This window comes from Quercus suber, unplaced genomic scaffold, assembly GCF_002906115.3.
Source record: "Quercus suber isolate HL8 unplaced genomic scaffold, Cork oak 2.0 scaffold_999, whole genome shotgun sequence".
In the NCBI taxonomy this organism is placed as follows: Eukaryota; Viridiplantae; Streptophyta; class Magnoliopsida; order Fagales; family Fagaceae; genus Quercus; species Quercus suber.
The window spans coordinates 129,177-156,214 of NW_027070414.1; the positions used below are offsets into that span (position 1 = coordinate 129,177).

A 27,038-nucleotide genomic window follows, 5' to 3' on the forward strand; every position below is an offset into this window, starting at 1 on the left:
TAAGCAAAACAGGAAGGGAAAAACAAGAAAAATGTGACAAAGCTATACTCCAATCAAGAAGAGTACATAAGAAAAAGGACTTAATCTCTAGCAATGACCGTTTGCATCCATCAAAGCATCTAGAATTCCTTTCGCTCCAAATACACCACATCAAACAATGTGGCACAAATCTCCAAAAATCTATATTGCAATGTCGCCTGAATTTACCTTGCCAAGACTCAAACAATGATTTCCAAAGTGCTACAACACAATGATTTCCAAAGTGCTCCTTCCAACAAGCCAACAGTGCAGACAACATTATAAGCATTGCCCACATCACCCCAACCAAACAAAGCACAAGATGAGTGTAGCATAAAAAGACTCTAAAGTCTCATTTCTAGTCATGGGCATCCAGTGTGGATACCAATACACATTTGAAATATAATATGCCAACTTATTTTATTAACGCAGACTACATATATTAGCAAACATTATGAGCAAGACAGAAATGGTATAATTTTCAATTAAAGATGACACTCATTATCTTTTTAATCAGTAATCACAGAAACTATTTATTCTAAACACAATACAAACTACCATGGGATTAGAGTAACGTACTGCAAATGGCTCTGCTTCCTTCCATATTTCATGGAATTTTATATCCTGGGAAGGTTTGAGACCAAGACGACACAATCCAGACTGGCTGAACTTCTCAAAAAGTGCATATTTGTCAACAGATTTAGGCCCTTCACATCTTGTACTCTTACTGGAAGAATGTCCATGAAATAAGACATCTGTGTCCAATGCCAAGCCTGAGTTTTTATCTGCAGCATATTTCAAATTAGTGAACAGGTCCCCATCCTCACAGCAGTAAGCCTAGCTATAAACTTTCAAGCTGACACCCCAGAAAATGCAGCCAAACTGTTTCAATGTCCATTGCTTATACAACTCTTCTGCTAATATTAGTTGTGTTAGGTTAATCAATTGACCATCTTCTCTTCTTGTCTTATGATCTCATTATTTTTTATTATTTTCTTTGTTATTTCTCCCTTTGATGTTCAGGTAAGACTGAGTGTGAGGAAGACAGTGTGATCTATCTCAACTGGAATTTTGGTAGACCTTCAAAGTCTACATGGAACCATTATTTACCTGTTTCCAGTTCTTTAGGTTCTATGTTACGGCAACTTCCTTTCGTGTTTGAATGCAAGGATGGACATGCAATTTCTTTATGATTCAATGGATACTCCACTTTCCTATGCTGTCGGCGACGCAAAGTCTTTCCTTGACGACCAATAGAAGGATTTGTTATCATGACTTCTGGATAATATTTACAAAGAACCTTCAGGAGAAAAGAACAAGAAAATGTTATTTGCAACAGAGAGGATGCTAAAAACGCACCGGGGGGGGGGGGGTGGTGTGGGGGGAGTAAAAAAAGAGGCTAGCCTACAAATATACAATTCATAAGAAATTCTGTCTTCAGAAACTAGAAATATAACGGAACAGAGATTCACAAAATAAAGAAGCTGTGGAACCTTTTTTTATATTCTTTTTCAATGGATGCTTTTAGCACCATGTTGGAAATATCTTCATATAAAAGAGTTCCAAAAAGATAGAATGCATCCAGCACAAAAATGGTGTTCACATAAATGCCAAACACTATCATATGGCTCATCAAAAATCAAGACTGCTATAAGTTTCCTAGTGTAACACTGGTAGAGGTACAGACAGAAACATTAAGTTAAATGGAGTGTATTCCAAATAAACAACAAAAAAGACAAAGACTAGCAATTGAGACTAAAAGCGAGCATTGTTTAAATCAATTGAAACAAATCAAGTGTTTAAATTTTTTTTTTTTTTGGATACTTAATCATTAAAACTACTTTTTTTTTTCTCTAGATGAGATCATCCACTTGCAAGAATATTGAACACAATTACTTGCTTTACTGCAAGAAATTTCACGTTCAAATAACATGAGAAAGTTATCAGTATCCCTCCTACAAGAAGAGACATTTAGCAAGTGTAAGAGTGTGTGTCACGTGTGTGTGTGTGTGTGTGTTAATATATGTGTATGCATGGGCATGCCCACAAAGAATCAATGAATCAAAGTATCTGTTAAGCATTTGGAGTGTATAGGGTAAATTAATTTACCCTAGCACACATCCATATTATTTTTAGGAGAGTAATTACAATGATGTTACAATTTTTCCTCTCACTCATACATATAACATTATGCAAGAAGCAGAACTCATGATATAGGACCAAGTTAGAAAAGCTTTAAAATAGATTTCAACAAAGTGGCAATAGTGCATAGATATGAGTTGACTTCAAATATGTTTATTTTAGTAATGGAGAAGAAAAAATGTTGGAAGAGGTTCTTCTTGGATATGAGTTCAACTTCTAATGGTTAAAAATCTGTGGTTTGAACTTGAGAAGTCCAGCAATCAAACAACAATTTCCAATGTCCTCATTCTCATAAAATAAGCCTATATAACTTCCCAACAAGAGATGTCAAGTTATCAACTTTTGTGCATGAAAAGCTGCCTTTTCATTCAAATGAGAGACATATTTGAAGTTCAAAGATCTACTAAAAGTGAATTAGTTCTATTTACCAACAGTTTAATCCTTCTGCACAGTTTTTTATTAAATTTAAAAAAAAAAAAAAAAAAAAATTCCAACTCTAATATTAAGGATCAACTTTGAGACTTGAGTTAAGTTACACTCCTAGTTTTTCTTTTTTCCATTATTGATAATTACACACACACACACACAGCGGGGTGGGTCTTGAACCCACATCTAACCCTCCACATTGCTTTTATAAGGAGAGGGGAGAGGTGTGATTTGTAATAGAGCTCATTGGCAAGTTTCACTCCTAGACTAACCATTGATTGCTCATTTATGTTCCTTAGCATTGCTCAATTACATGAAATAATGTTTTATGTGTATGATACTCACTGCTCATCAATGGTCCCAAAAATACAGATAAATCAAGCAAATTAGATTAAAAGTCTCTCTCATAACATTGACTTTCCCTGGCAGACTGAAGTCAACACCAACTAAGTCCAATAATAATAACTAAACAAAACCTAGGGCCTGAGCCATTCTAATTAGTGTTGGTATATGAATCTTTCATTTCTGTTTTACATGCAATATTGTAAAACAAGGAAACCAAGGACCTCACTCACACCTAAGCTCTGATACTATGCGAACAAACCATCAGGGCATCAGTCCACAAACTTTTTCATTTTGATTGGTAAAGTTACACATACACCCAATGGGTCTTCAACCCATGATCTCACCCTCCACCAAGAACATATACAGGGAGGAAATGCTAGTTGAGCTGGAGCTCATTAGCGCATCAGTCCTCAAACTCTAACCTGTTAAGAAGTGGACCATGAAATGTATAGCAAGCTCATAAACATACCAAGTCCAACAATTCATAAAGACTCCACAAAAGAATTTGCACTAAGAGGTTCCTTTACTTAAGATACAACATATAGATAAGGCCCTGAACACAACATACACCATAGAAAGACAATACCAAACAAAAAAACATGATACAATGGTAAGATATCATCTAAAATGTCACAGGGAAGGCCTTGGCTGTCTTACCAGTTATATTTTACTAAACTTTTGTCCAAAATGTTTCTAATCTTTTAACAAAAACCATAATGATAAATATTCTAAATGCCATTTTAATATACCAATATTAGATTAAGGTTTTAAGAAGTTAGACTAATGATAAAATTAGTAATCACCACATAAAAAGAGGCATAAAATTGCAAGAAATACAAAAGCCAAAATGCACAAAAATCTCATGTCTGATTAGAATACACCATGTGTAGATAAACCATGACCAAATATCTTGGTTGTAATCAATTTTGAAGATCTTGCTCAGGTTGTTGGATGCAAGGAGCACCAAAATCATTTAAGATTTATTTTTGAATTTGAAATTATTTTTGCTTTTGAATTTGGTTTTTAATGTTGAGGGTTTTATGGGATTTAATTAGATATTTTCACTATTAGTGTAATCCCTAAAACCTTATTATACTAGTGCTCTTTGATTGGTGGTGATGCCTAGGGTTTCATGGCAGATTCTAGGGGGTGAAGCCTAGGGTTTATTTTGTTTATCTTTTTGTTCCAATTTCATCTTATTCTCCTACACTATACTGCATCATTGTTCCATTCAATTATTCTTGGTACGTTTTCACAAGAAATATTTCAAACAACTTATCCAGTAAACTGGAAAGAAACAAAAAAAATATTCTGGATTTGATGAGAGACATCATTATACATTACAAGCACATAAAAATGCTGCAAGCACAAGCAGAATTTAAAATACATCCTACATGTTCTCGAAAACACAAAGATCCTGACACAATCAGATGAAAAAACATGTCAAAATCCACTAAGATTTTCACGTGTAAACACACAGATAGAGAAGGATGCCAGGCAGTAAAGCAATTGTACAGGCTAACAATAACAATAATAATCTGACAACAAAACAAAATTGTAAATATTGAATACCATCTGGAAAGCAGCACGAAAAGAATGCAACTCAAAATTGTTAAGGCCGGCATCTTTTTCCATACCTCTCCATCTCTCTGCACTCTAATAAGGTAAAGCAAGGTCATGATTTTATCTTTACAAGGCCAAAATAAAATATTTACAGGAGCATCAATAATTGTTATTTTACAGTGAAAAGAAAAAGATATGAGTTCTGCCAATACAAACCTTAACAGACAGAAAAAAATACTACCGGGTCTATGACATAATAAATTTAAGTACACCCTGTAGGGGCAAACATACTGCAAGAAAATTGGAAGTGTTTAGGAGAATATCATGAGGAAGGCATCGTATCATTTTAAACTAATTCAAGGGCTAACATAAAGGAAGAGGCACTATGTAATTCTCAAACCACATTCCTTGAAAAGCACACTAATGCAAACAAGGGCTGCAGGTTAAATATAATTCAAGGGCTAATAAGGCAATTCACAAAATTCTCAGCCAGTATTGTTTTTAAACAGACTCGAGGGCTAACATAGAGGAAGATGACTCCATATCTATCGTATTTATTCAAACCTCAAAGGGGCATGTGACTTTTAAATATGTTTAGGGGGTGTCATTTAGATAAACCTCAATGGAGGTGGGTGTAATTTACCCTCTGTTTTTCTTCAGAAAGTTGCTGGTTCAGTAGTTAGGACTAACACAGAGGAAGATGACTCCATATCTATCGTATTTATTCAAACCTCAAAGGGGCATGTGACTTTTACATATGTTTAGGGGGAGTGTCATTTAGATAAACCTCAATGGAGGTGGGTGTAATTTACCCTCTTTTTTTCTTCAGAAAGTTGCTGGTGCTGGTTCAGTAGTTATAAAGTTTAACAAAACTAGGGGTAGTTTAGTCATTTTTCTATTTGATTTAGAAATTCTTGAGTACTCCTCTTTGTTATTAGGAATACTAATCTTTCTAGGAAAAGGTTATTTTGGAGTCCTAGTCCTAGGATTAGTATTGGCAATAGCCTATAAAAGAGTCTTCATGTATTCAATTTAACTAAACTAGAGGTAGTTTTGAACTTTCTAGATTTTCTGGAATGGGCTGTAATTGGCCACCCATGATTCTTATTTTATATTCTGAGTCATTTTTCTATTTGATTTAGAAGTTCTTAAGTACTTTCTTTGTTATTAGGAATATTATTCTTTCTAGGAAAAGGTTATGAGGAGTCCTAGTCCTAGGATTAGTAATCGCAATAGCCTATTCAAGAGTCTTTATGTATTCAATAAAGGAGAGATAATGAGATAGTTTTAATAAAATTCCAACATCTTATTTTAAGCTTTGAGGTGTGATTGCCTCCTCCTACATTAGTGTTATCGCTTAGAAAAACCTAGGTGTGATTGCCTAATGTTTATCTTTCATTATATCTCATTCTATTCACTGTTTTAACACCAAATCACCATCAAACATATTCAAGATCCAAACTTTTATGTTCTAAACCTACCAAAACCTTTACACATCAAACCTTATTCAAGTACCCCTTGAAATTTCATCAAGAAATCTAATTTAGTTCTTAATTCCTGAAAATCCTACATCAAAATAGATATCAAGCCCATTAAGGCATCTATCCTGATTCACTACCACCATAGCTTACATGTTGCATAAGCCAAACAACCAGATATTTGACGTCACTGAGCTTCCCCAGCATAGATTTAAGATGGTATTTTTCCTATTAGTCTTCAGTTGGATGTCCGTGCCAAGCAGCTATTATTTTTTCAATTTAACAAATTATTTAGATTTTAGAAGCTAGCTAATACTTTCAATTTAACATCCGCACATAGATTTTGCTCCTTTGCACTTAAAACACACACACACACATACATATATCAAACACAACTCATAGTAAAGCCTTCCTATATGCCACCCATAACTTTGCAAACTTGATCTAAGCCACAATATCATAAATATAGCTGATTATAGATAAACTTGTACCTCTTGTAATCTAATTAGGACTGGATCAACAACCCAAATCATGACAAGAGGAGCTCAAACTTCTGGTACTAGGCTTGGGTCAACTCATTAAGATCCATCTCATTTATGTCATCTCTTCACAGGAGCATCCCACATTCACAATAATTAATATATGTGAAATGACGAGATTTGAGCCTAGCAAACTGACATAGAGCATTTGGAGGTTTAACAGGTTCACATAATCCCTTTGGAAGTTTAACACGTTCACACAAATGATTATGATGTCAGAAATACTGGTCTGTAATCCAACATGTATTATTTTTCAGATTTTCTTAGAAGTCTGGTTTTAGAAATCTAAAAAAGCAGCAGTCATCAATTGGTGATGAAATTCAGGTACAATGGATAATATTTTTTGTTTTGATTAGTAATGAAAATTTTTATTAAAATATCAAAAAAAGAGTCACCCATGTATACAAGAAGTATACACTAGGGACAAGAACGATAAAAAAAAAAAACAAATTACAAGCATCCATCAAAGAAAAACCGAAATAAAATAGAATGGCTGCCTACTACAGACAACCAATCTGATAAAGTTTTGAAGAAGAGAAGTTTAAAGTCAGGAATTGTCCTTTTAGAATCCTCAAAGCTCCAGTTATTTTTTCCCCACCACATCAAGCAATGAGGAACAGCTCCAATGTCGCCCAAAGGTACAACGGATAATATGAAAACATGTACCAAGCCACAATAACAAACTAACTCTACATCATCTTATGGCCTCACTCTAGAATGCTGAAAACATGTGACTGGACAGGTCTAATCAAGTTACAATGTCCCAGGGACAACCTGAGTTCATACTGCTTTTTGCTTATTTTCTTCCCATGTAAAAGCCCTCAATAAAATTGTTATATTTCTGCTTCATTTTATTTTATTCTTCCTCAATTTGGTGAGAGGCTTTGTTACTGTTGTTGTGATTTAAGGCAGTTTATCTTCTCTTTTTCTTTTTTTACTATAAAAAACAAACCCACATGTACAACAATGCATATGATATTGCTCTAGTCAATGAAAGAAAATAAAAGCAAGATATGCATATACCTGGCAAGCAAGATCACGTGAATTTTTTCCAAGTGAAAAGCCTGCAGACTTAACACCAGCACTCATTGGAAATCCACATTGAGTTTCAGTTTTGTCGATACCCTCTTCCGACAATAAGTTGTAACAACAGCCAATGCTAACAATAGCTTTAACTTCTTTGCAGTCCAAAAAGGTCCTGATCCAAAAAAGAATAGCATTCCTTCTTTCTTAGACACTAAGAAGTAACAAGATACACTCAAATATGACCATGAAAATAGGGGATCAAGGGAAAATGTTTATACAACATAGAGCTCTGTGAATGAAGTAGAGAAGTAGGTCTGAGGTATAATGTGGTTGTAAAAGGAAATTTTGTTGGGCTGCTCCAAGGGTAGCTATGATTTATGGCACAAAATGTTGTAATTACAAATCAACATGTCCATAAAATGAGAACAATTGAGATGAAGATGATAAGGTGAATGAAAGATATAGAATAAGGAATCAAGACACCCCTTATGATGTTTTATTCAGGTGCAACAAAGATCTATAGGAGAACCAGTGCAAAAGAATTAATTGCAACAAGTTAAAGGAACCAAAATAGTTGAGGGGAGGCCAAGAATAACACAGTAGTAAGGAAAGACATGATCATCAAAGATGAAACAAAATATTATTAGATTCGCTGAAAGACTACAAAGGATTTATTTATCCATACAGTAGATATTAATGCTTATTTGAATTTTTGCATGCAACACAGAAAGATTGCAAATGATTGTTTACATCAAGAGGAAATTGTTAAGCGCTAGGTAATGGGGAAAAGCATAACAAGAATGCAATGGTTACATTTAGAGGAGATTCTTGACAATTAATTGCTGGGGTGCAATAAAATGCAATGCTAATTAAAAATAATGCAACAGAAAAATGAACAGGATGGTGACTTGATCTGGGTTCTCAGAATCATACAAATATGGTCAGTTATTTGTCCTCTCCATGGATAGATTTTACCACAGGACCCATACTTTTAAGTCAAACAGTAACACTGGCAGGGGCATCAACTTATGAAGTGACCTTGAGTCAAATCAAAATAAAATACTAGGTCGTGATATTGTCCCCATTAATTTTGAAATATGAAAGTTCCTTGTGACCCCACCCCCCTCTCTCCTCCCAAGACCCTTTATCTAATCAAAACTGTAAGTCTGGACAAGCATGGAAAATTATCAAAGCAGTTCTCCCATAATTTCCTCTCCAAAATCTGGTTTTCAACACTAAAGTGCTCGCAAAAGAGTGCCAATGAGCTCTAGCTCAACTAGCACCTCCTCCCCTTATAAGTTCTAGGGGGAGGGTTGGGTCATGGGTTCAAGATGCGTGTGTAACTTACCAATAAATAAAAAATGTGCTCCCAAAGAGTTTGCTTTGAATATAGCATACCAGCATTCCCCTTAATTGCAAACTAAGATTTAGAGTCATAGCGCATTTAACAGTCATTAAATCTTATATTTGAATCCCCAAATTCATTTAGGGCAGCTCTGTTCACCTCTAGGAATATGGTGCAAATCAGATATGCATTGAACTTAGAATGTGAAAGGATAGGTTTTAAAACATGTTTTGGCACTCACTTTAGCATTGTCACTGAAAGATCTCCACAAGCATGAAGTCCAGCAAGGACCAAAGAAGTATCATTGTTTGCATTGCATGAAGATTTTAATTTTTCTCCTTCAAGTTTTGCATTATCTTCTTCAAACGGTCTAAGTTGCTCAGCATCATCTTTATGGAGAGACATGCCAGTCAAGGCTTTCAACATGCCAATAGACATTACCCGGCATGTGATTGTCTTAGGCACATTCAAACTCCAGTTTCCAGTTCTGACAACCCATTAAAAAAAATGCTGGTCATCAAGAAGTACAAGGCATGCAAATAACATTGCAATTATGATATCTATGGCATGACCTAGGTTATCTTCAAGTAAGAACTATCTAGATCTCAATAGACTATTTGACAACATAAGCTAGGTAGCGGCACCAAGGTAGCCATCATAATCACTTCCACAAATGATAGACAATTCCTAGAGTATAAACTACTTATATGGTCAATGAGATAGTAAGAACACTTGAATTTGTCTGGGCTACAGAAAATATATACACGATTGCTTGATTTTTAACAAGATCTGATGATGCACAAATCATATCATACTGTAAATGATAGAAACTCTTCCTTATTTTGTGTTGAAAAAAAGCCACAATTATATTTAGAGTTATACATTTTAAGTATTAGTCATTAAACCGAATTTCCAGTTCATCGAGGTACAAATTTCCAGCAGTGCATGTTAACTGAAGTTTCAAATTCCTAGCATGTAACATGCACACCCATTTACCACCTGGAACGAGCCATAGACTTCCCAATGTCAAGGGGGGGAAGCAAATAAGAAAACAGAAGTGTATAACAAATAGCATAAACAAAAATAAAAAAAATAAAGGGAATTAAAAGAAGAAAAAGTTGATTCCCGTACTCAGATTTACGCATCTGAGCTGCATAATGCTTCTTAATTCGTTCTGCACGTGCATCTGTGATGCTTCCATGATGAGAACATGCATCAATTGCAACTACAGAGTGTTGGTACTGAAAGGAAAGAACTTGTGCAAGATAACCCTAAAAGAACAATATAATCAGAGATGCCGAAACACAGGAAGTAATGAAAAAAAAAATTCAAGTTTTAATCAAATGCAACATTTTTTTTTTTTTTGATAAGTAAAAAGATGTATATTCAAAGAGCTACCTCATGAAAAACAAAAGATAGAACAAGGAGTACAGAGAAGGAAACAAACAACAAGAAAAAACAACAAAACAAACATAAGCCAACATAAGAACTAAGTACAGAGCAGAGAATTAAGGAACAAAAGGAGAGAGTCACTAGAGGTGATTCCCCAAGCCCCAGTCCAATCAAAAAGAGAACCACTAAAGAAAGCGAGCAACTGATTATCGGATTTGTCCGTATCCTCAAAGGTTCGCCAATTTCGCTCCCTCCAGATACACCACATAAGGCACAAAGGAGCTAAATTCCAAATGCTAGAAAAATGCTTTCCAAACCAATTCCACCAACCAAAAAGCGTATCTGCAACCGATCTTGGCAGAACCCAAGAGATCCCAAAAGTTCTAAAAACCAAGCTCCACAGCAGATAAGCTTTTTCACAATGAAGAAGCAGATGATTCACCGTCTCCCCATTACTACGACACATAATGCACTGGTCAACAAAAACCACTCCTTTACGCCTCAAAATGTCTTTTGTAAGAATCTTCTCCCAAGTTGCAGTCCAAACAAAGAAAGAGACGCGCGGAGGAGCCTTAACCTTTTAAATACCTTACCAAGGAAAGATAATAGGCAAAGGACAACGAAGCTTGTTGTAGAAAGAGCGGATGTCAAAATCCCCCTTCTTTGTCAACATCCACCTCATACGGTCTCCAAGCTCAGAACGAGGCAAATTAGAACCCAAGGTACGAAGGAATTCATCCACCTCACCCATCTCCCAATCATTTGGATCCCTTAACAAGCGAACATTCCAGCTTCTCTGAGCCTCCATCCCTAACCTTTCGAGAGACAAGGCCACCAATGCCTCTCTATTAGAAGCAATCCCATACACTAATGGGAAGGATCGATGGAGTGGTAAGTCCCCACACCACCTATCTATCCAAAACTTCACTCTATCCCCCACCCCTACTTCAAACTGAATGCATTTACTAAACACCTTCCAACCTTTTCGAATACTTCTCCATAAACCGCACCCATAGGCACCCCTACCCAGCTTAGAAGACCAACCCCCCCACTCTTCCCCAAACTTCGAAACTACAACCCTCCTCCAAAGACGAGTCTCCTCAACCCCAAACCGCCATAACCATTTTCCTAGTAAGGCTTTGTTGAAAGTGGTTATTTTCCTTACACCCAGACCACCGTTTGCCTTAGGAGAACACACCTTATCCCACCCCACCAAGTGAGCCTTCGAATCCCCCCATAAGAAGTCCCTTTGCATCTTCTCAATCTTATTCGCCACATGTGAAGGAATGGTAAAAAGAGACAAATAATAAGTAGGAAGGCTAGATAGCGTACTCTTAAGTAACGTCAGTCTTCCACCTTTCGACAAATACAGCTTCTTCCACCCAGCCAGCTTCCGCTTAATTTTCTCCAAAATAGGATTCCAAATAGAGGGAGACTTATGAGGAGCCCCTAACGGCATACCTAGATAGGTCATAGGCAAAGTCCCAATCCTACAACCCAGAATCTTTGCCAAGGCATGCACATTATTAACCTCTCCTATTGGAACCATCTCGCTTTTCAGGACATTAACCTTCGAACCTATCACAGCCTGAAAACAGAGGAGAAGCATCCGAATGTGAAGGATCTGCTCCTCTTCCGCATCACAAAAAAGAATAGTGTCATCCACAAACAGAAGATGAGAGACACATTCCCCTTCACCCCGTCTACCATCTGCCTTAAAACCCCTGATCAAACCAGCACCTTCAACTCTTTTCAGCGTTCTGCTTAAAACCTCCATAATAACCAGAAACAACATAGAAGATAGCGGGTCCCCTTGTCTCAAACCCCTCGTGCTCCTAAAGAAGTCAACTGGAGTCCCATTAACCAAAATAAAGAAATGAACAGTTGAAATACAAGTCCAGATCCATCTACACCACTTCTCCCCAAAGCCCATTCTCTTCAAGAGATCTAGTAAAGCCTCCCAATTCACGTGATCATAAGCTTTCTCGATATCAAGCTTACAAATAACCCCCGGAGTCTTACTCTTAACTCAGCTATCAACACACTCATTAGCAATGAGAACTGAGTCAAGAATTTGTCTACCTCCCACAAAACTATTCTGGGACTCAGAAATCAGTTGGTCTAAAACCGTCTTCAAGCGATTTGCCAAAACCTTAAACAAGATCTTGTACAAGCTCCCCACCAAGCTAATAGGCCTGAAATCTCGAATATTGGAAGCATCATTCTTCTTAGGAATTAAGGCTATGAAAGTAGCGTTCAGAGATTTCTCAAACTTATTGTGGAGATAGAACTCCTCAAAAACTGCTAGAACATCTCTTTCCACCACTCTCCAGCAATGGTGAAAGAAGGCCATAGAAAAACTATCTGGACCTGGGGCTTTATCCCCAGCCAACTCATTAACAGCTAGAAGAATCTCCTCCTTCTCAAACCTCCTTTCAAGCCAGCACCTCTCCAACCCATCTATCTGATCAAACTCCAAACCTTCTGCAAAAGGCCTCCACTCCTCTGTCTCCTGATACAAATTTTTATAAAATTGAACCACTTGAGCAGCCACCTCAGACAACTCCTCATAAACCACCCCATCCACCTCCAAAATTCTTAGATGGTTAAACCTTCTACGGGAATTAGCCATCTTATGGAAGAATTTAGTATTATTATCTCCTTTAATCCATAACATTCTTGATTTCTGTCTCCATGAGATTTCTTCCAAAGAGAGAAGACTCTCTACTTCGGATCTCACCACAATTCTCTCGCATGACTCTGCATCAGAGAGGCCAAACTCCCCTTCCTTGGCATCAAGCAATTTCAAAGCCTCTAATAATTGAGACTTTTTGCGTCCGACATGAACAAACTCCGACCGGTTCCATTGAATGATATCTTCTTTCAAGGCCTTCGATTTTTTGGCAAACACAAAGCTATGAGTACCAGAGAAAGAATGCCGATTCCACCAAGAGTGAACTCTATCAATGAACCCGTCCGTCTTTAACCACATATTCTCAAACCTAAACGGACTTTTCCCCCTCGCCATTCCCCCTACCTCCACCAGAATTGGAAAATAATCTGAAACAGGACGAGGTAAAATTCGCTGGATCACATCCGGGTATTGCTCTTCCCAATCGTGAGACACCAACACTCTGTCTATCCTAGACATCGAAGGCTGATCGGAGCCGCTAGACCAGGTAAAACTCCCTCCCTCCAAAGGCAAATCAATCAAATTAAGATCCTCAATGAACTCCAAAAAAAGTTCCATAGCCGGAGTAAGACGAGAGTTACCCGACCGTTCACTTGGGAAACGAACAATATTAAAATCCCCAATGCAACACCAAGGAACGTTCCAATATTGCTAAATACCAACCAACTCGTCCCACATAAGTCCCCTCGCATTATTATCAATTGGGCCATAAACCCCAGAACATGCCCAGGTAAAGCCATCCCCCACCCCTTTCCACAGAACAGACACAGAAAAGGAACCCAGTAGAAAGTCCAACCTCTCCAATACCCTCCTATCCCACATCAACAAAACCCCACCTGCCGTCTAGACAGCATCTAAAGCCACCCAATCCACAAAGGGACAGCTCCACAGGCTGCCAACCATTTGTTTGTCCAAGCCAGATAGCTTAGTCTCTTGAAGGCAAATTACATCACACTTCCACTCACGCTATAAATTTTTCACAACTGACCGTTTCCGACAATCATTCAAACCCCTAACATTCCAAGAAAGAATTTTTAAATTCATAAAGACATGAAAATCCCAACTGATGAAATAGCTCAGCAACCTACACTCTACTTGCCATCATAGTTAACCGAAGATTGCAAGTTCCTCAGCTCTCTCTTCCCTCTATTCTTTTTAATGAGAGCTTTTCTAGGAATTGCAAGTTTCCTGTTCAACACTTTGACATCCTCCGTCTCCTTCTCAATCTTTTGTAACAGAGCAATACATAACTTCTCATGTCGACTCAGAGGAAGCCCCACCAGCTTATTAAAACCAGGAAGTCTGTTCTTCACCCAACTAGATATATCTAATGTATCCACACACTCCAATGCCTCATAATCACAGTCCAACTCAACTGCCAAAGGCAGCCCAAAGGGAGTGATAGACCTCAGAGGGATTGATAAGCTATCCTCTCCTCCCGAACCCATATCTGAATTATTCAACTCTTCCACCACCAAAGCACTCTCCCCAGGGGCATCACCCACTGCCTTCGTGGGTATCACACCCAAACCCAAATCTGAATTGTTCAACTCTTCCACCACCGAAACTCCCTCCCCACTGACCTCACCCACTGCCTTCGTGTGAAACACACCCGAACCCATTTCTGAGTTTTCCAACTCTTCCACCACCAAAACTCCCTCCCCAAGGGCATCACCCACAGCCTTCATAGGTGTGTCCACAAACCCAGCCCTCGAAAAGCACAAAAAGAAGCCAGAGAGGAAGAGAAAAGAAGAGAGAAGATCCACCGGTGACCGCGAAATCGTCAGCTCAGACTTACCCGGTGAAAAAAAGGGCTCATCGAAGCTGCTTCCGGCAAAAGATGGGCCGCCGGCCACCGTCGGAGGCTGAGAACCCCGGCCCAACACCACCGGCTCAAGATCGGAGCACTAGGAACAAGCCATGGAGCTCGCCTCCTTCATCGGGCTCTGGGTTGGTCTCTCTTCTCCAGACCAAGAGCTCTCACCCTCTTCAAAATGACTTGGGCCAGAGCAATTATAATAACCCACACCTGGGTCGGTCAGCAATGGGCTTGTGGCAAGGCCCAAGACTTGTTCAGCCTGTTTGGTTTCCCTTGCAACCCATTTAAAGGCCTTAGTACCTCTTATATTGCAGTCCAAAGCCACTGCACGTGATTCCCCTCTAAAATTCATTTCTCCCACTTTGTTTCTGTCCCAGGAAACCCGCCTCCTCCCTATCACATCAACCTCCACAATAAGACCTCTTCCTGACCAGCCATATCTCCTAGCATCACTCTTCTTCATCTTTTCATAACCTTTTGAATTTAAACTGGAGCTTGGGAAACGTAACCTCTTGTCTGCCAGATATTGCTCACCAACCTCTGCCTCCACATTAATGCTCTGCTTCCTCCTGTCCCCTCTCACCACCTCCATCTTTTCAGCCTTACCCACCGGAAAAACCCCCACTTTGGCACCTTGAAGTCTCAGATTCACCCCGTTCTTTTCATCCAGCTGCTTAAGGTGCTTGCTATTCTCTGTTCTTCCATGGAAGCCTTGCACAACTTCAGCAAAAGTTCTAGAGTTTTGGGCTTCCAAGTTGTACCTCTGCACCTGAGGAAAAAAACTTGGAGGACCAAAACTAGCCAACGCATAATGGGAGGGATTCAACAGCTTTCTTAGTTCAAGGCCAAAGGCCCTCCAACCAAACTTCTCTTTGCCTTTAGGGATAATAACTAACCTCCTACATCCACCCACTTTGAGTTCAGTCAGTAGCAAGAACTGACCAAAAGAGTTGATGCTCCTTTGGAGAGTAAAAGCAGTGTCCTCATCTCTAAAAATAAAAAACTGCTTGGAACTCTCCCCAACAACAAAGTCCTCAATGTTATTCATTAGCCATATTGCTGCATTCTTACCCATGAAAACTGATCTCATAAAGAATCTGCCCCTCTCAAAGATCCTTAGCAAGAAGTAACGGCCCCTTTCCTCTAAAACTAATTTAAAGGATTTGGACTCAATGAAGAAGCTACGAACTCCCCCCATAATAACAAAAAGAAAGACAGAATTCTTGTTTTACTTAGCTTCTTTTCTTTTACATGCTATCATGTTTGGTTACATTATGACAATGACTTCTGTTGTAAACAGTGGTCATGAATACACTTTGGAAAGAAGGTAAAACAGATGAAGCTCTTTTACAACAGTCAACAGATAGAGAGTGACCTAGACCATACCACATGAAACTTCCTGAAGGAACATTCTACAGCCTTAAGTGTTCACTCAAGCTAACTACTAGAGAGTTAGAAGCAGCAACTATCAATTTTGCAATATCCCCAAATGCAACATAAATATGATCAATTTTGATCTTTTTAGTATAAGAAGGTACTTCCACAACAATAGAATGATGCCTTTTTTAAAATTAGCAACTTTGATATTAAGAAAGTAACTCAACAACCCCAGGTTCTCAATGCTGAAAGTAATGTGATCGTTGATTGGTATTATATGTGCAAGAATAGTGTGGAGTCAATTGATCATCTTTTAATTCAATGTTCAGTGGCATATGGGACATATGTTCATTTGTGTTTGCCTTATTTGGGGTATCTTGGGTTATGCTGAAGTCTATGCAGCAGATGGTGAATTGTTGGGAAGGAAAATTTCACCGTCCTTTTGATAAATAACATAAGAATATTATTAATAATAAAAAGAATGCCAAGCCGAGTACATTGGGGATGTACTATGGGGGCACAAATCAAGAAACAAAAGAACAAAGGTAAAAAAAAAAATAGAAAAAGAAGTACAAGAAAAATGAGAAAAAACCACACTCCATTCAAAGAGAGTGTGTAAGAAAAAAGACTTAAATCTCCAGCAAAGTACGTTCGCAACCCTCAAAGCTTCTAGCATTCCTTTCACGCCAAATTCACCAAATCAAACAGTGAAGCACTAATTTCCAAACATCAATGTGACGATGTCGCACAAACTTTCCTTACCTAGCTTCAAACAACTCAAAAACAGTATGAGGCATAACCCATTGAATACCAAACAAACAGAAAACCAAAGACCACAACTCCCAAGCTATGGAGCAATGAAGTAGAAGATGATCCACCGATTCCTCACACCTCTTACACATATAGCACCAGTCAAGCACTATCACTCGTCTTTTACGAAGGTTGTCTGTTGTTAAGATCTTAACTAAGGAAGCCTACCAAAAAAAGAAAGCTACCCTTAGAGGAAACTTCAATTGCCATATCATTTTCCATAGAAAGGAAACAAGATTAGGAGAGTAGAAGGAGCTATAATAACCTCTAAACTCAAAACCTCTATTTCTTACAGGCTTCCAACAAACCTTATTTGGGCCAAACCCCCGCGTTGACGAAGAATAGACCAATTTCATAAGCCGGTCAAAGGCTTCTTCTTCCCAATCTTGAGGTGGACGACAAAATTGCACATTCCAGTGAAATCTCCCAGCAGACCAACCCATAACTTCAACCACCGAAGAATCTTTTGACCTACAAAGACAGTAAAGCTCCGGAAAGGCCTCTTGGAGAGTACAATCCCCACACCACACATGCTTCCAAAATTTCATTCTAGTACCATCCCCCACATCATAAACAAGGAGTTTAGAGAAGTTTAACCAGCCACTTCTAATATATCTCCACAAGCTAACCCCATAAGGACTTGTCACCTTCTTCGTACACCAACCACCCCAAATGTTCCCATATTTTGCCTCTATAACCCTCCTCCATAAAGCATCAGTCTTCGAGCCATACCTCCACAACCATTTACCTAGTAAGGCAGAATCAAAATTACCCAACAGCCTTATACCCAACCCCCCAACCTGTAAAGGCCTACAAACCTTGGCCCAATTAACCAAATGTATTTTAGGTTCACTACCAATCGCATTCCACAAAAAATCTCTCTGTAATTTCTCCATACGCTTAGCCACCTTACCCGATAAAGGAAGAAGGGAAAGGAAATATGTAGGTAAAGACAATAGAGAGCTTTTAATGAGTGTCACCTTACCTCCTTTAGATAAATACATTCTCTTCCAACCTGCCAATCTCATCTCCATTCTCTCTAGGATAGGATTCCAAACAGATAAATCCTTAAATTTTGCACCTAATGGAAGGCCCAAATATTTCAAGGGCAGAGAAGACTACCCACACCCCAACAAACCCACCAAAGCCTCCAAATTGGGTACCCCACCAACAGCTACCAACTCAAATTTCCCCAAATTAATACGAAGCCCTGACACCTCCTCAAATCTAGCAAGAATCGCCCCCAAATTAGCAATCTGAGAAGGTTCAACATCACAAAAAATTAAAGTGTCATCTGCAAATAATAGGTGAGACACCATCACTGATAGACTAGCCGTACTACCCACAAAAAAGCCTGAGAATTGCCCAGCGGAGGCAGCCAGCTCAACATACGACTCAATGCCTCCATCACAATATCAAACAACAATGGAGATAAAGGATCCCCTTACCGAAGCCCCCTAGTACTTCCAAAGAAATCAGTTGGGCTACCATTTATCAAAATGGAAAACTTTATAGTTGAAATGCAATACCTTATCCATTTTCTTCATTTCTCTTAGAAACCACAATGCTGCAGCATATACATAAAAAAATCCCAACTCACATGATCATATGCCTTCTCCACATCTAATTTACACAGTACACCCGAAACTCCTGATTTCAATTTACTATCAACACATTCAGAAGCAATCAAAATGGAATCCAAAATCTATCTGCCCTTCACAAAAGCATTTTGTGAATCCGAAATAAGCCCATGCACCACCCTACGAAGCCAATTAGCCAACACCTTAGAAATAATTTTATAGATCCCACCAACTAAGCTGATAGGCCGAAAATCCTTGACCTCCACAGCATCCACTTTCTTAGGAATAAGGACAAGAAACGAAGCATTAAGACTCTTCTCAAACACCAACTGAGTATGAAAATTATGGAATACAGCCATAATTTCTGTTTTCAAAACACCCCAACAAGACTGGAAAAATACCATGGAAAAGCCATCCGAGCCAGGTGCCTTATCACCATTACAATCATGGATCACCTCACACACCTCTTCTTCCTCAAAAGGCCTATTTAGCCAACTTGCATCTTCCACCGAGATGCTAGAAAAATCCACATCATCTAAGATAGACCTGTGAGCCACCTCCTCAAAATAAAGCTGCCTATAAAACTGAGAGATACAGTCTGCTATAGCAGCCAAGTCCGAAGACAACACCCCATCCACCATAAGCCTATTAATAGAATTAACCCTCCTGTGAGAGTTAGCTATACGGTGGAAAATTTTAGTATTCCTACCCCCTTCCCTAACACAGAGAACTCTAGATTTCTACCTCCAACATATTTCTTCCAACAGAGTAGCTTTTTCTAACTCATCACGAATTCTTCCCATTTCCACCATTTCCTCCTCTAATAATCCCCAACTCTCCTCCATATTCTCTAGAACACTAAGGTCCTTCCACAATTTTTTAATCTGAACTTCAACATGACAGGCAGTTGTCCATACTTTTCACATGTTTTACTTGTTAATACTTTCTTATATAAAGTAACAATTCATTGAAAAGTGCAAAAAGGCATGAAACCCCAGTTCATGGGACATATATAAGAGAGACATCAAAATAAATACTTGCTTATGATGTTCACAATATCTACAAATTCAATCAAAGATATAACATGAAAGCCACTCATTGCTGCCATCATCAAACAAAGATGTTAAGAACAAAAGTTCAATATCATCCCTAAAGATTCGCGATCCTTAAAAGTACATGCATTCCTCTCCCTCCATACACACCACAATAGCAGTGTCAATTAGTCATCTATTTCTTCATGAAATGATTATAACCATCATTGTCTTTTCTTTTTGATTTTTTCGTTTTATCTACAGAGGTAAAACCACTATCATCAATGCAATTGCCATAATATTTGCCTACTCCCAAGGTCTCAATTAGTCAGACGGACATACAGTCATTGTATCTGCAGTCAATAACTCAGATTTGTAAATGTAATATTTTAGTATGCTTCCAATCCTGAGTAGTGTAAAAACCCATACTTATCTAAAAATATGCAAAATCAATTAAGTGGCAAAGAAGTCCTCTGTAAACAGAAGAGATGATGTACCAATGGCAATTAACTGGACAAAACATTAAATAGTCAAATCTTCTCAAAAATATCCACAGAGGTACACAACATGCTTATATGCATACATATTTTTCTTTTTATAAATAAAAACAATTTTTTTTTTAATTTTATAATTCAACAGTTGTAATGGGGGAGGGCGGACACACTAGGAGTTGCCAACCAATGCATCCATATACATGATTTTATCAGAAGAAACTACTTTCAACATTCAGGATCAACATATAAAAGGTAAACGAATATATGACCAACCACTTGCAAGGAAAGTTGTCTTTATGTCTATTTTAACTAAGATGCAAGGGAACATTCAAAATACAAGTGAGGGCACACCTGGCCAGCACCAACATCAACAATGGTATGACCTCTTGCACTGTCAGCAATCGAATTAACGACAGCAGAAAGAACTTCAACCTATTCAAATAAAATAACAAAGTTATATATCAATAATGTAACCAGGACTCAGCTTCATGGCTCAAAAATGAGAACAACTGTAAAGGCATAAAAAGTGCAATTAAGAAACTGAAAAACTCAGTAACTTACTTCATGTTTTTTCTTCATATTCATGCCTTGAGCAAGAACACTATTAAGTGAAATTACATGCAGACCAGGTAATACCTGCAAGAAATCAAAAGCTTATTAATGTTGACTGTCTTATTGTCCATCACCACCCCCCCTCCCCTCACCCCCTCTCAAAAGAAAATACAAGAAAAGCAATAAAATCGCTTTAAAACATAATGAGAAAATGGCAAAAGGAATAACCAAATAAGCAAACTTTTATATATAAGTAAAATAATGTATTGAAAATATGCAAAATAAAAGGGCGCAACTATATAAACACACCAAGTATACAAGAGAAACACTAAATGAATCTAACCTCCAAAATATAGGAGGTCAATAAACTCCAACAAATGAGGAAAAGAGAACTACAAAGAAGCAGCCATCCAATCATACAAAGACCCTTGAAAACAAAAGCTTCAATTCCAAAATAGAAGCTACGCATCCATCAAAGTTCCAAACATTTCACTCCATCCAAATACACCACATTTTTGTGCAAAGGAAGTGGACTTCATATGACACTACTACAATCCTTTCCATAACATATTTTCCAACATGCCAACAATCAACCATTGTTCTAGGCGTAAGCCACAAAACTCCAAATAAGGGAAAAGTAAAGTCCACAACTCTTAGGCAACATCAAAATGAAGTAGAAAATGATTTGTTGTTTCCCTACTCGACTTACACTTGTAACACCAATCATGGGGTCCTCACCATCTATTACTAAATAATTTGTCAATCTTGAAAATAAGAAACAATGGATTGCTAGAGTGATTAGCAACTCTTAAAAAAAAATTTTTTTTTTTTTTGATAAGTGATTAGCAACTCTTAAATTGTCTTATGCAATGAGTTTCCAAAGGGGAACATATTTTGGGACATCACAAAATGGAATTGAGATCAACATAAAGAGGCAAAGCAATTAGCAACTCTTACATTGTCTTATGCAATGACAAAACTAGAAAGAATTGCTTTTCATGTCCATTGAATCCCTTGCGTACCATTTTATCATAGGTGTCACTTAGATTAGATTTTGCACATAAGACTTTTTGCATTCTATCGATTATAAGTATGTCAATATCACAAATAAAATTATAATAAAAAGTAAAAACCATTTATATAGGTAAACAAGATTCATACAGTTTTGAACCCATGACCTTATCCTCCACTTTCTTTTTACCAGGGAAGAGCACAAAGAAAATTGGCAATCAACAACCATTTGAAAAGTCCAAATTAATAAAATCACTCGTGAATGTTATACTGTTCTCTCAAAGACCATCTAGAACCAACATTCTCTGTTCAATGCAAATGGTAGTGATCATTGCCCAATTGTGATTTTTGCATCTAGCTGCACCTATCTTAAGATAAATTCTTGATCCCCTGTAACACAACACTGCACCCTAATAATCTGCATAAAAAGAGCAATGGACAGAAAGCTAAAGCCACCATACCGTCTGTAAGTCCGCCTGCTCTCTTGGAAACACAAGAGACCTCAAAGTCACTATAAAATCCTTCAGTGAAGCAGGCCAGTGATCCTACCATAAAAAAAACAACAAACACAATCATTCAACCATCAGACAAACATAGAGTTACTAATTGGACCCATAAAGACAAACAATGACCACCATCATGACAATGCACTATTTCCCACCCCACCATCGAAGACAATCAAAATAATCCACGCAAAACACATGAGGCTCATACAAAATTATTAATTCCAACCAGCACCATAGCCAATGAAGTAAATTTCCAAACTAAATTACACTTTTGATCCTTTAAAGTTTGCGGCCTTCGTTTAGGTCCCTTAAGTTTGAGATTTTTCAATTTGATCCCCAAGTTTGATTCTGTTTCCCAAATGGCCAACAAGACATCATTGTTTCTCTCTCTTAACGACAAGATTAGCCACAAGCATGGACATAGATACTATATTAGAAAACAATTCTTCTAGGACCATACTATTGGCCACAACTTGCTAAAGTGGTCAATTGTAAGCGGTAAATAATCACTTTCACAGAGACCGCTTTTTTCTACACCACTTATTAAAGTTGTGTCCTACACTCTCTCTAGAAAATGAAATCAAAATTCTCAAAACTTAAGGGACCCACATGAAAAAAACCCAAACTTTAAGGGTAAAAGTGTAAATTAAACTAATTTCTATTAGAAAAGAATGGAGAACCTGGACTACTCCAGAAGGAATGAGGAGAAGGTTTTCAACAGGTTCATTGCGCAGACAATCCATCCATTCTTTATCAACAGATTCCCATAGTCTATCCTGTCACAACAACAACATTAATAAAAATATATATATATATTGAAATGGGTTTTGTTTGTATGTTTGGTTGGCGAGAAAGTGAGAAGGAAAATAATTTGTTGGGGTGGTGGGAAAAAGTAAAACCTTGAAGAAATTGACGACGTGGGCGTGCATGAAGAAAGTGAAGGGTTTAAGGAAGTGGATGATGGCGTTGATCCAGTGGAGAGTATGTGTAGCTGTGTCGCATGAATACTTGCAATCGCTTGCTGTCCTGAATTCCATTGCCAGGGAGGACAAGGTCTACTCGATAGTCGATACAGCTATCAGCTATCTCTCTCTCTCTTTCTCTCACTTTTTATTAAGCTTTTGAATTCTGAACGGCAGTGTTAAATTAAACTACGAAGAAAATTAGTACATTGTTTTGGTGGGTTGTCTGCGTGTGAGAGTGGGATAGCGCACGCGTGTGTGGGAATTATAAAAAAAAAAAAATTGTTTTTTGCTTTAACATCAAAGCTTCTTGGATGTAGCATGTGGTTTTTAGGAGAAATGATACGACCGCATCATTTTACAACTTGGCCAAAACTCACCAGACGGTGAGTTGTGAATGGTAGATAAGTGTTGGTGAGTTCATATTGGTTCATATCTCTACTATTCATAACCGGTTATGTGTTAATTTGTGGTTAAAGATGTGTAAAATAGTGTGATCTTATTATTGCTATAGTTATAGTGTCTTGGTTGCTAACCTTGCCGAGAATGCTCTAAGAAATTAAACCTTGTAAACTGTAATAAAAAATAAAAAAATTGATATCTCGTATTGTTTGTTTTTACAGTAATATTTTCTAAAAAAATGAATTATTTTTCAAAAAGTTTTTTTTTTTTTTGTAAAACTATCTTATTTTCTTATGTTTAAGAACATCATTAAATGAGTTAAAAAACAATCTTTTAACTTCTTTTATTTAAGCTTGCTCTAAGATAAATTTGTTTTCCAAAAAAATTTACGCTCCTTTTGTTTTGATGGAAAACCTTATATAAAAATAGTTTTTCGTGTCTTCTAGTGTACAGTAGCATAGAAAAAATAAGTCAATAGAAAATTATTTTTGGTTAACAAAAAAATTATGGCTTATTTTTAGAGATTGTTTTCTACTAAATTTTTTTGGAAAACAACTCTATCTTATAGCAAACTAAATAAAGAAAGTTAGGAGATTATTTTTTAACTTATTTAAGGTTGCGATCAAACATAGAAAAATGTGATAGTTTTATCGAAAATACTTTTTGAAAAATAATTCATTTTCTAAAAAACATTATCGTCTAAATAAACAAAACAGTAGTAGAAAAAAAATCTCTAAAAATAAGCCATATTTTTTTGTTGACCAATGATAGTTTTCCTCTAACTCATTTTTTCTGATACTACCAAACACTAGAAAACACGAAAAACTATTTTCACACAACATTTTCCATCAAAACAAACCATTCGAGAAAAACAGAAGTTTAATACAGCATGACAGGATGGATGAGTGCTAAATTTTTTTTTTTTTTTTGGGAAAAAACATTTTCCTCCTTCCCTTTATATTTGGTGTACTTTGGAGTAGTTCATAATTCTCATTTTATATTTGAAACTAGCCAATTTTTTAATTTTTTTGGAAAATGAGCAAATATCCACAATTTGTTACTTTTTAAAAAATCTAACGGAATCACAAGTGATTAAAAATGAAATTCAAAAAAATAACAATGCAATCCTCAACTTTTTCTCTTTTTTGTGGTGTATGACTAATAACTTTTTGAAAAGATTTCGTTAGATTTAATTGAAAATGTAATGAATTGGGAGTATTTATTCATTTTTCTGAACATAAAAGAAGAAATTTATTGGTTTCCTAGATAAAGGAGAGAATTGTAAATTACCCCAAACATAGAGGAGAGAAAGAACATTTTCCCCAAGATTTTCTACTTTTTAAAACCATGGGGTTTAATTTGTTATTTATTTATTTATTTATTTTTTGGTCTCTATATTTTGGTATTTTCAATTTAGTTCTCAAGTTTCTTCATTTTTGAACTTATATTTTTAATCTTACTATCATTTTGGTTCTATTGTCACTCATTAAAACACCCATTTACTTAATAGACTGCATTGGTAGTTTAAAAATAGTGTTTTATGTATCATGTATGTAAGATAATGACAGGGACGAAAATCAAATTAATTGACTACACCTCACTTTTGGTTTAATGGCAGGGCAGGAAAGGCAAGCGAAATTTTATTTTAATTTCTTTTTGGTCATCAATTCTACTTTACCTTTAAGTACAAGTATTTAATCCGGTGTATTAGTATTTTTATTTTAATAGCTATGGTATTTTTGTCATTCAATAAGTAGGGTTTTTTTGTACCAAATAGAACTAGGGTTTTGTATTTTTTATATAAACAACTCCTAGTGGTTTTTCCTCACTTAATGCTAGATCCCAAGTTCCTATCCTTAATTTTTTCTTGTTGCAAAATTTCTTGATTTGGGCTTGGAGCATACTTAGTTCCCTCAAAAGAAGTAAATTCTAAACCTATATCGCTGGAAGTCTCAAGATGCTTATAAAAAAGTCTTATGAAGATTACACATCACTTGTTGAGGATTGGGGCAGCAACAACCACAAGATCATTACTTGGTTTCGCAGCACATTAGAGCAATCAATTGGCATGGAATTCAAGAGTTATGAGACATGCAAGGAACTCCAAATTATACTCACCTTTTGATACCATAAGTTAGGAGAAGATATTTGATATCAAATGATACCATGTTAGTCGTACCAAAATCTAATAAATGAGAGACACGTGCCTAAAATAACCAGTCTTAAGCAATAACCCAGACAATACATTAATGAATTTTATGTTAGTATGATATTTCTCTAGGATCAACTAACCCTCTCTAACCCCTCATAGGTTTATCCATCTGAGACCAAGAAATTATATGCTCAACAAAATTAACATTGCCTTACCAATTTGTAATGGAACTATATGAAAAATTTACGTTTGTTCAGAGTCAACTTCTTCACCTTATCATTCTTCTTCCCTCCCTCATTCACTGATTTTGGATTGTTAATAGGGATGATGTAGTTGAGCTCTGTTCTTGCCAAAATGGTGACACCTTAGCTTGTTTGGTCCTAGTGTTGATCGTAGGGTCAAGCATGATGCCTGGTTTGATATGAGGTACCAATGCCTAAGCCAAAATTCTTAGTGTTTAATACCCGTGTTCATGCCTAGATTTGTTAGAAAAATTGCATTGAACTCGCATGAGGTTTTTCGTTATTACACTCACCTCCCTTCTGGATTTAAATAAGACATCTGTCTTTCCTAAAATGCAAACTATTTAAATTGATCTTCCATCAATGAAAAAATGCTTTAAAAAATATTAAATTTCCTATTTTACACTTCACACATCCATGCCCCTTTTAATAGGAAATTTGGGATTTAAAATAAAAAATTCTTTGGGATTTTTTTTCAACCATTCGAGAGATATCAGTGTAAATAATTTATATTTTAAGGAAGGTGAGTGTAATAATAAAAAATCTTAGGGAACGTTAGTGCAATTTTTCTCAAATTTATATTGGGTTCATCATTGGATTCCTTTTACAGTTAGGGTTTGATTTAAAAGATTTTTTAGGTTTGATTTATATTTTTTTTCCCTTTGAAGTTAAACATTTTATTATTGAATTTTGGGCGGGTTTGATTTTGATTTGTAGTAGATAGTGGGTTTTGACCAAGGGTGACACGGTTTTTTTTCTTTTTTGGTAGGATGTTGTTAAGTTTGTGATATGGGGTTTCGTTTTTAATCTTGAAATTTATTTTTGACCTAAAAGATAATTTAATAATTTTTTTTTAGTTTTAATGGTTGATGGAAATTCAAAGATGAAAGGACTAAATTGACAACAAATGTGAACTTTAAGGGTGAAGTTGAGCACAAAAAATAAACTTTAAATACAAAAATGACAATGGATTCAAACTTAAATGATGTAAGTCTGATTTTAGCCTAAATAACAAGAAATAAATCCAACACCGCATATTCATCTTAGTTCTTAGTTTTAGGTTCAACATCAACAAACCACATGCCTCCTTTTTTAGGCTTGGGGCCGTGTAATACAGAACACAAAGCACTATTT

At 36.7% G+C, this 27,038-nt stretch overlaps 1 protein-coding gene across 4 annotated transcripts; it reads right to left on the minus strand.

Annotated features, from left to right (window-relative positions):
- Positions 1 to 597: 597 nt before the first annotated feature.
- On the minus strand, positions 598 to 23,536 carry LOC112026938 (uncharacterized; the record flags this gene model as incomplete). 4 transcript variants are annotated; one of them, XM_065768808.1, is given in 11 exon segments in its annotated part: positions 598 to 803; positions 1,129 to 1,318; positions 4,504 to 4,587; positions 7,535 to 7,709; positions 9,124 to 9,369; positions 10,014 to 10,153; positions 20,429 to 20,509; positions 20,639 to 20,713; positions 22,102 to 22,185; positions 22,827 to 22,922; positions 23,046 to 23,522. In XM_065768808.1, coding segments are annotated over 11 exon segments (1,515 nt in total), but the record flags the coding sequence as incomplete, so codon positions are not given.
- Between the last annotated feature and the right edge of the window lie 3,502 nt (positions 23,537 to 27,038).